At 38.8% G+C, this 11,081-nt stretch overlaps 1 protein-coding gene across 1 annotated transcript; it reads left to right on the top strand.

Annotated features, from left to right (window-relative positions):
* Positions 1-358: 358 nt before the first annotated feature.
* On the top strand, positions 359-10,911 carry sp100.1 (SP110 nuclear antigen, tandem duplicate 1). Its single transcript, XM_042504146.1, is given in 18 exon segments — positions 359-929; positions 2,680-2,854; positions 3,513-3,752; positions 3,851-3,869; positions 3,871-3,968; positions 4,149-4,282; positions 4,443-4,487; positions 4,600-4,639; positions 4,902-4,997; positions 5,114-5,242; positions 5,352-5,491; positions 6,089-6,157; positions 6,277-6,410; positions 7,642-7,759; positions 7,853-7,927; positions 8,075-8,218; positions 9,287-9,382; positions 9,706-10,911. Coding segments are annotated over 17 exon segments (1,896 nt in total). The 5' UTR covers positions 359-782; the 3' UTR covers positions 9,380-9,382; positions 9,706-10,911.
* The last annotated feature ends 170 nt before the right edge of the window (positions 10,912-11,081 follow it).

Raw genomic sequence — 11,081 nt, 5'->3', positions numbered from 1 at the left:
ATGACCTCAAAGAGAAACAAAACTGCAAGATGACACAAAATGACCAGAAAGAGACATAAAATTAGCCCAATGACTACAAAAAGAAACAAATCAATCACAAGGAGACACAAACTTACCACAAAAAAAACACAATATAGCATTAAAAAAAACTAAAAAGTGACACAAAATTACTTCAATGTGACACAAAATAACCAAAAGGAGACACAAAACCACAAAAAGATGCATAACAAGCAGCCTACAAATAGATGGAAAACCATAACAACGTCTATTTATCTTGCTCCTGTGTGGGAGAGGTGGTGAGGCCCTTTACATATCTGTGCCGAGGGGCCCCCTGTCTCTAAGTCCACCCGTGGGGGCCTCATAAATAATTAATGAAGTCCAGTCGCACATAGTGTGAGACAACAACAGCCACAACAAATCAATAAAAACATGTTGATTCGCGCGCTGATGAAAGACGGTTCACACACGGTGTGCTGGATGATGATGCCCCCTGCAGACACCGAGCAGAACTCACCGACTGGAGAAAACTGTGAACTCTTTCACTTTCGAAACGTCACCAAAAGGAGGACCTGAGAAAGCGTTTGTGGGCTGTGTTGCTGCACGAACCACCCCGACCGGACATGGAATAACTTCCGCCCGCTTTTAATTTAGATGTCTGCCACGGTGCAGGGGACTTTTTGGTCATTTTCTGCTTCATTGCACAAATCTCGAACTGAAATTTTGTGCAGAGCGAATCAGTGCAGCGGAGGCAGCCTCCGTGAGGAGAAGTGAGTGCGCTGACCATGGCGGAACCGACGTTTTGGATGGACAATAAGGATCTCCTTCGGTTTTTCCGCCTACACAAAACACAAATGTCCTGCATAGAGAACCCGCACACCTTTCTCAGCCAGCTCAGGGATCACGACCTGGTGCCAGAGGACAGATACCAGGTAACTTACTGAAGTGAAACGTTGCGCACTTGCACATGTCATTATACGGGGTCGAGTGACTGAATGGCGCGGCTGCCTGGCGCGGGACAGCAGGTTTCATACAGTGTATGAAACTCAAGGCGCACTGAGGATGAATAATGGCCCTGGACTTTTTGACTCAGCGCGGTATTTTTCCTAGTTTGTTGTTGTGGTTGTTATTTTATTTTATTTTAACGCGTAGGGCTTTAATATTATACACACAAAATGCACTTTTCAAAACCAAGCTTTGAAATAGCTTTAAAATATTACACATTCAGATTATTTACCACTTTTATTTAATTCATTTTTAAGTCCTAATCATAAATATCAAATATTCATACATTTTCAGAATGTTAACCCTTTAAATGCCAGGTTTTTGTTATGATGCCACTATGTTTTTAGATGGAAATAACAACACATAAAAATGAACTATTTTCAATGTACTACATTCAGATTAGATTTTTTTTAATTATCACAGCCGGGGATATCAATCAGTCAATCAAACTGTATTTATATAGCACCTTTCAAACGAATCAAATGCAATTCAAAGTGCTTTACAGTTTGATTTTAAGAAACAAAAACAAGAACATATGAAATGGACCAAAAAAGTAGAATAAGTAAAAACATAACATTTTGATAGTAAGACACCACATAAAAACCAGACTTTAAAAGATAGGTTTTTAGTTTATGTTTAAAAGTATCAATATTTAAAAGATATTTCAATGATTTGCAGCAACATTGTGACAGTGCACCTAGAGCAAATAGCATGTATTTTCTCCATGTGCCAAATATGGTGAATGGTAAGGTATGAAATATTGTAAAGAATAACAATTTCCAAGGCAAAAGCCCAGAATGACACTCAGAAATAATACAATGTATTTTTTTATGCTTTTGTGGCTGCGGGATCAAAAATTGCAGTTTGAATGGCACATTTTTTGCACTTAACGGCATGAATGTAACAACTTTGTTTGCACAGTGTATTTTAGACTTATTGTAGGAGCTGAGCTGGAAAACTCAAGATTAAACAAAATGCAAAATCTTACCAAAATGTATGTCATATGCATGAACACGGTCCAAATTATCAAAAAGTGAATGAATAGCACGGAATCTATACATATACATATATATATACATATATATATGTTTTGGGTTTTTTTATTTTTTTTTTGGCTTTTGCCTTTATTTGAGACAGGATAGATAGAGATTGATTGATTGATTGATTGATTGATCCGTTATTGTCTGTCTTGAGTAACAGAAATTCATCTTTAAAACAGCTCAATGAAACATTAAAACATAATTAAGAACAACACCCTGGCCCACTCACTAAAACAACAACAATTTTTTAAAAAAAAAGTGCTGTCTATGTGGCAATAGCTTCAAAGGCGGGAGAGAGAGTGGGGATGACGTGCAGCAAAGAGCCGAGGCTGGAACCGAACCTGCAGCCGCTGCAGCCTCCGTACATGGGGCGCCCGCCCTGCAAACTGAGCCACTGGGTGCCTTGACAAAAAGACTTCTTCAAACACATCAGCAGCAAGAAGGGACTCATAAAAAGGAAGCTGATCAAATTATTCTTACTTCCTCTGTTCTTGAAGAAAATGTGCTGCTACAGTCATTTCTTCATTACAGCCATCCTGGGTCTTGGTGCTGATGCATGAAAATACTTTTTTAAGTGTTTGGCTACTGCAGAATCATTAAGCCTTTGTTTTCTCCATACTCTTTTGTGTGTGTGCAGAAAGTGAGTCGCATGAAGAGTAAAAACAACACAAAGAAAGGTCTTTATGACATACTGAACTGGGTGGAGAGCAAACAGTCGCATCGCATCACAGACTTCTGGGATTGCGTCTTCAAGGAGCACATCATGAGCGAGTACCCCACTCTGCGAATGCTGCGTAACACCCTCATGGACGGTCAGACTGCCTTTTTATTGTCGTTAGCGTGTCAGTGATTGTGATTCAGCTCACATGAGGTGAGGGAGGAAAAATAACGGATGTAGCAGAGTATCGCGATATGCGACAGTATTGTATCAATACATGGGCTCCAGGTTTTGATTTTTTTTATTATTAAAGATTAAATTGTAGAAATAATTAATATTGCAAATACAAATTTAACTTTTATTAGCCCACTAGAACAATAAAATCAGTTGCTTTTTCAGTCCACAAGACACATTTTTCCAAAATATAAATAACTGAAGTGAGAACTGAGAGAGAACTGATGTTGATTTATTTGTTTTGAGAGTCAGTGAGCAAATATGTTTAAACAGTTGTAAAATTATTGATTGATTAATTTGAAAGTAATGGAAAAACTGAATGCATTACCACTGATAATAAAAAGATAAAGGTAGATGGCTGAAAGTACCGCAGCTAGCTTTATCCTAGAATGAAGGCAGACAAAAAATTTGAAAAAAATCAACCTAAACATTAACACTGGCAGCTCCGGCAGAGGGGCATGACGATGATAAAGAAGGTTGCAAATTAATTAGATTAGAAATCAAGATTTGTTCTCATCATATGTCCATAATGCGTACTTGATATTTACTGTATCTCTGGACATTAATTTAAATTGCAGGGTCTTTCCAGTTTTACGTGCAACAGCCCGAGAGGGATGAATCAGAAGAGACAGATGAAGAGAAAAGGAAGAAGCTTTCAAAGGATGAGGGGGGAGGGAAGAAGCGAGCAAACTCAGTGAAAAAGAAGAGAAAACTAAGAAATGGGAGCGTGTGTGAGGAGGAGGAGGAGGAGGAGGAGGAGCAGGCTGGTCCATCGTCACAGATGACTCCGAGGAAAAAGTCCAAGAAAATCTGCTTCTGTAAGCCCTGAATTACGCTTTACGCTAGAAAAGTAAATCATGTTTCTCTATGTCTCAAAAAGAACAAAGTCAAAATATTTTTTTATTTTATTTTGCAGCCTCTCCTCTGAAGAAGGGGAGAGAACGACATTTGGAACTGGCCACTCTATAAGCGCCATCTGCCTGTGACCTGTGGACAGCAGGAGGGGACACTGGACAGACAGAAACTAGCTAAAGGTGAGTAAATCTGAATGATTGTGAGTTAAATTTTCCCTCTCTAAAAATGATAACAAAACACTGAAAAAAAGTGAATTAGGATGCTTTTGAAAGTCTGACAGGACAGTGAAATATATTGGTCATTGCAGCAGATGATTAACAGCTGATATTAACAGATTCCCAACTGTCTGTATGTTTCAGGGGAGAAGTGCATCGCAGTGAAGAGACAGTGGTTTACTCCCGGTGAATTTCAGAAGTTTGCAGGGAAGGAGAGCTACAAGAACTGGAAGTTTAGCATTCGATGTAAGGACACCCCGCTGGGAAAACTCATACAGGTTTGTTTTTCTTCAACATTGGTGGTTATTATTTCCTGTTTCTATGCCTCACCGGGCCAGAGGCATTATGCAGAACTTGCAGAAGTCATGGAATTTCAAAATCACGTTTTCCAGACCACAAATTAATTAAAGTCATTCAAAGTTTTGAATTTCACTGCAGGAAGGTCATTTGACAGCAGTGAATTACAAAGGAGGGTGTAAAAAGGTAAGAACAAAAAGTGGTGGAAATGCATAAATCAATCAGTTCTGACTTTGTGGCGAGTCTTCTTCTTGTTTTTAATGATCGTGATCCGAACTTTTTTTTTTCTTCATGATAGGCCAAGAAGTCACTGTTCCCATCTGGTCATTTAAACACAGGTTTGTTGTTCAAGTGCAAATCACTGAAAAACACTTGTAAAAAGCTACAGGAGTATATATGGAGTCAGACAGTGCTTCATTCCTGCAAACTAGTAGAAGATTTATTCATCTAATCTTGTTTTAGCTCAGTTGGTGTCTTTGAATTTGGGGGCTTTAAAATTCCATATTTAGGCAAAAATAGGCAGAGTCTTAATTGCTAATGTAGAAGAAAATATATATTTAAGCAACGGAAAAATGGCTAATCACCTCCCGGCTTTTTTAGTGTCTGAGGGAGAAGAAGATGAAGATGAGGAGTGCGATCCGGATGAGGACGACCAGGTTTCATCAAGCAGCAAAGACAGTTCTACAAATGACACAGGTGCAGGTCTCTTCAAAGTGATATTTAGGGTTAAAACACATTTCTGCCAGTAATAGAATGACTTGAGATATGTATCCTGTCCTCATGTTAGTCATACTTTCATTTGTCCATTACAGATGAAGAAGACGAGGCGGAGGAACAGACTGAGCAGCAGCCAGACGCCAGGCATGACCGCAGAGGGAGGGTGTTTAAAGTTACATGTGGAGCTGTAACTGGGACTTTACACCAAGTACGATTTGCATCAGGTAACTTTATCTCACTATGCACAAAAAAGAAAAATATGCAAGTCCTTAAAACCTGGTTATTGTGTTGACGTGCCCCTCCAGTCTCCTCTAAACTTGCATCCACCACCAGGGACTCGTGGGAAGAGTATTCGTACTGAGACCAGCTGGATGACCCCGGATGAGTTCTTGAGGGAGGCGTCATGTCAGACAGACGCCTCCTGGAGGAAAGACATCACGTGCGATGGGGAACCCCTCAGCGTCCTCATCGAGGTAGCCACCATCAGGGTGCTGTGCTATTATGAACTGTGCATCTTTGTGCATTTCTGTGATGTAATATCAGAGAGAGAAAGTTGTATGCTTTGAGTTTTCAGTCCAGGTCGATTTGACCCCAGTGATAACAGCAAATGAGGTTAAGGGGCCATTCACACGCTGTGTTTTTGGTGCTCCCAAATCGATTTTTGTTAGCACTACAGTGCACAAGTGTTGCCAAGCGTGCATGTGGAAAAATAATTTAAATCTTAGAAGTAACATGTTGAAGGTGAAGTAGAACGGAAACTTCTTTAGCTTGGCTTTTGACAGTAAACTAGAAGGAAATCTCGCCATCTTGGACTCAAGTTAGCCTGAACTGGTTGACAGAAGAGATTTACAATAAATAAGGTTATTTGGCTAACAGAGCAAAGAAATATTAGCATTTGATTTAGAAACACATGATTTAAGTTATGCAGTTCAACAAAGTTGTATATCAGCTTTAAAGAATATAACTGTAGCGAGGGACGTAATGAGAGAACCCCAGGATCTGTCAAGCATAAAAGACTTAAACTACAGTATGAAACAACGAGGAAGACGCTGTTGATTTGTCTTTTTCAGGCGAAGACCTTGAAGATCCACTCCCTGCTGTGTAAATGCGATCTGTGCAAACCAGATGGTGAAGACCTGGTAAGTTTTTTTGTTGCTTGAACCTAGTTTTTTTGACAAACAAGTAGTCTTTTATTCGCAGATGCAACATGTAATTTTGCTGTGTGTAAACAGAGTTGCTGTCATGTCTGTCTCGGCAGGAAAATCAGAAAAATGATGACGAGTGTTTCATCTGTAAAACTGCACTAGAAGAAGAGTTGGTGGAGTGTGATCACTGCCCTCGCTCCTTCCACCAGAGATGTCACCTGCCTCATGTGGGAGACGACATTTTGCAGTGAGTTTTGATCAAAATAGGAGACAACCAAGGCTTTAAAAAAATTAATTTTGTTTTTCTTTTATGTGGTATCAGTTTTTTTGTTTGTCATGTTTTTTTGTTTTGTTTGCCTTAACTATTTATTTGAGACTGGAAGAGATTTATCAGCCAATATCTGTCTTTGTAGTGACACTGTAATGGATGTCGCGTACTCTACTTTAATTAAATTAAAAACGCACCCCTGACTAAATATTCGCTTCGTTGTGTTTTTTCTTAGATTTTTCTGTGTTGGGTTGGTTGGGGTTTATTTATTTATCTTGTTTTTGTTTATTATTATTATTATTATTATTATTATTATCATTATTATTATTATATTTTTAATTTAACTCCTTAAGATGTAGCAGGATTTAAGGACAAATTTTAATTTCATTTTTTAAAATGATGAATAAATCTACCTTGTACCTTATTCAATATATATTCATTTTGCTTTATATGCTTATCTATTTTTAATTATTTTTGACAGAGTGAATAAATGAGTGTGAAACTTCCTGCCACTTTCACTGCAAGGTCCCTTTTAATCAGTCAGTTCTTACAGGCTCTGACTGTAATCCCCAGTATATAAATTTACCAAAAAACAACAAGAGGGTTTTGTTTCTTTGAAGTGGAGGCTGCAGCCTAAATGCAGTGTTCTGCACTGGGTGAAGTTTAAGTGCTTGAACAGATTTGTGGTGTTGCTACATGTAGTCGCAGCTGTTTTGTGGCATATTTGCAGATGATAGGAGTCTGTTCCACATCTGTCCTCCTGAAACTGAACCACCTTCATTTGATAGACTGCCTCCTGGATCATCGTCCATTTTGATTTGACGTGAACTCAATGATTGACGTTGAACTGGTGGCCGTGGCTGATCCGTTTGGGTTGTCTGTGTTTGTCTGTCGGAGGGAGAGTGAGTCTTCTGCATGTAAACACAGCTTTTAATGCATAAATAAATCACTAAAATGAGCAAGGAATATCTCAATATGACGATCTGGTAACCTGCCACATCGCACATAAAATGATATTTGAGCACATGTATGTATACGATACATCACCCACTCACTTATCATGTTGCACCAGTCCGGTGTCAGTTGGATTCACTTGGTCAAAGTGAAACGAAAGAAGAGGCTAGTTTCTGTTCAGGACTGATGAATGTTGGATGTTATATAATGTATGTATATATGCATATATATTTTGTTTGTGTGTGTGTGGGAGCAGGGACGACAGACCGTGGATGTGTACGTTCTGTGTATACAGAACCACTCAAGCGTGGCTTTACTTGGATCAGCAGAAAAGAGAAGTCACCATGTCTCGCCAAATATCTCAGTGCATGATGGTGAGCACGCCATCTGAGTCTCTCGCTTCACATCGTAATGCCTGTCTCTCTGCCACACCGCCGTCTCTCATCCCTCTTTTCTTACACCAACAGCAATGCCAGTACCTCCTCCTGTATCTGTGCGGTGCTGATGAGGAACAAACGTTTGCGACAAACCCATGTCTCTATGTGAGTGTCTGTCTTTGCTATTCCCATGAATCTGCTTACTGTCGTCCTATTTGTGAAAGATAATACAAATAAAGTGCACTCAGTAATCTGGCAGCTGGAGGAATCACACGATCTTCATCTTCATTCGTTTCTGCTTGGCATTCACAGTTGACAGACTACTCCACTGTGATCAAGACTCCCATGTGGCTGGGTAATATAGCAGACAAACTCCAGTCGCAACGCTACAGGACGGTTGGAGAGTTTGTGTCCGACGTCCAGCTCATTTTCACCAACTGTGCATCATATAACCGAGTAAGCAACAGTGTCATTAAAGGGATGGTTTGGATTTTTTAAAGTGGGGTTGTACAAGGTACTTATCCATAGTCAGTGTATTACCTTCAGTACATGTCATTCAGCGGGCCTGCAGTTAAAATGTATTTTAGCCACCTGAAAAAAGGTCCCCCCTACGATAGTCTGGCGACCTGTCCAGGGTGTAGCCCGCCTTCCGCCCGATGACAGCTGATATTGGCTACAGCCCCCCCGCGTCCCTTGCGAGGACAAGCGGTTACGGACAATCAATGAATGAATAAAAAAAGTGTAAGTGTACACAATATGGTGAGTATTTTCACCGCTTAACGTAGCCGCAGACAGCCGTTTCTAAAGGGGAAATCATTAACAGTTATAATTCCCCGTTTTGTTAAAGCCACTAGACTCGATTGAGAAAACCAGTAATTTTTAGCTTGCCGAACGCAGGAGCTGCTGGTCTATTAATGCCTGGATCAGTTAGTTAGTTTGTGGTATTGTGCGACTTTGGTGAATCAAAACTCACCCTTTTAAAAGCCAAAGTAACACAATAACACACAAAAAAAACTTTTCAAGGCAGCGGTAGACCAGCAGCTCCCGTGTTCAGCGATGTTAAATCACTATTTTTCTCAATGAACTCTGGCTTTGAAGAAAGCGATATAACAGCTTCAGTTTCCCGTTGGAAATCGCTGTCTGAAGGCAAAATAAAGCTGTGAAAATGTCCTAAATATAGTGTACACTTGAAATAACATTGACTTTTTTAAGGTGGCTAAAATACATTTTGTTGCTGGCCCCCATCCACAGCAGTATATAACTTGGCTTCTGTGTCGAACTCCAGCCTGCTTCTCCAAACTCGACGCGTGCAGACTGATATCTAAAGTAGGTGATACACTGACTATGGATGGGAACCTCATACAACCCTACACCAAAAAAATTGAACTATCCCTTTAAAAACCTCAAGATGACATGCAGGGTTAAGATTTTTCATTCATTAAGTATGAAGATGTTTACATCAGCAGTCAATACTCATTTTTTGGTACCTATTATCGTGACAAGGACTGTTGTTTTCTCTTGCAGGATAATGCTGAATTCCTTGCCCAGGGTAACGAACTGCAGGAGTTATTTGATGGGAAATTTAAGAGCGTGTTCAACATCACTGATGACTGTTGACTGGTAAACAGTGTTCAGTTTTCTACTGGGAAAAGACAGTATAAAAAACGCTAGTGTATAAAAACGCTAGAAGACTTTAAATTTGAAACTTTTAATTTGAATAGGAAATGGCTATTTTGCTATTTTCGAAGGACTTTCATTCGTTTTGGCTTTCGTTGTACAGAGCTGGCGGGAGCTGGCGGGAGCTGTCCCCGTTGTTGCGATCTAGCCCAAAAATGAATGTAAACACATGTTAATAATGAAGTACAATACACTTGGAAACAGTCACACACTAGAAGGGACCTGTTGGATCCTACTTATCTAAAGCTCATTTTCTCTCGATTCAGCACGACCCTCCTCTCTCCGTTTAAGCTCCCCTCAGGGACGTACGTCCCAGCATCACTGGTGGAGACCGCACAGCCTTCAGCCACTATCGGAGGCAAGCTCCAACGATAACGAGTTTGTAAAACTCGTCGGTGACAATAACCAAAAGGGGAATTTTGTCATTGTGGAGGCATCCATTCAGATTTTATGATTCTTTTTTTAAACATAGTTTTTATTTCTGTTTCAACAGCTCATACACTCATGTAAAGAATCTTTCCTGCAGTTTTTTCCTTTTGTTTTATTGGTTATGTCCTTTTTTCTCCACACCCTCTCAGTCTATATGTTTTATGTTAGGGGCTCAGGTTTTAACCACTTAATTGTAATGAATTTTACTACTGCTGTTAGTTGTATTTGTAAAATACAATTTTTAGCTCTTCCCTCAATCATTCTGATTTTTTATTTATTTTTTTTTTTTTTACACGTAATATTTAATATTTAAGTTTTAATCAGTTACTTCCCCTTCGCCTCAGATCATTTTGGGATGATTCTCACCATATAACAATACAGTATAATATTACCGCAATTCATTAAAATGATATAGTATTCCCATTATGTAATTTGTTAATCCATAAAAGATGCAGTACAGTGCCTTACAAACTAGTTAACTTTTTTCTTTAATGATGTGACTACCATTTTTAATGTTTTAGTGTTTTTATTAAATACAGACGTTTGTACAATGGAGGCAAGAATTTCAAAATTGTATTTTAAAAAGTTGAGTAAAAATAATTTTATGTATGTTGCTCCTTACATATTTTATTGACATGTTTTCTCTAATATTGCCCCACATGTGAGGAGGGTTTTAAAATGTATTATGTAAAAGTCATTATTTGACTGCATATTTGTCCAAAGTGTTCATCGTGCAAATTATCCATCAGGTACAGTATTTAACGTACGAATCATTTGCACTTTGTGGACTTGTTGCACTCTTTCTGTCTCTCGTTCTCTCTGATTTGTTGGTGGATGTTTGTTTTTAAAATAAAATATTTGTATACATCTTAAATGATTTACCTTATATTGATAAACATCTCCCTTCAAGTTTTAAGTAAGCAAATTTGCTGTCATTTGATTCCTAATCTAGACAATCTGGTAAAAATTGCTTTGTCAATATGGATTTCACTGTTTTGAAATACAAAATAATGGAATTGTAAAATAAAAGAATGTAATTAATCCTGATTAAATATTGAAATTGTAATCGTGATTTTAAAAATTAATTGTTTAACAACCCTGATAAGGGCTTCAAAGAGATGAAAAAAAGGCAAAACCCACACACCAGTGTGTCTTGATCCAAGATAAGAGAGGCTGTGGGGCCCTTTGCATATCTGTGCCCAGGGGCCCGTTA

This window comes from Plectropomus leopardus, chromosome 17 (genome assembly GCF_008729295.1).
Source record: "Plectropomus leopardus isolate mb chromosome 17, YSFRI_Pleo_2.0, whole genome shotgun sequence".
Taxonomy (NCBI): domain Eukaryota; kingdom Metazoa; phylum Chordata; class Actinopteri; order Perciformes; family Serranidae; genus Plectropomus; species Plectropomus leopardus.
The sequence above is the reverse complement of the archived record's forward strand: the minus strand, read 5'-3'. Positions and strand labels throughout refer to the sequence as shown.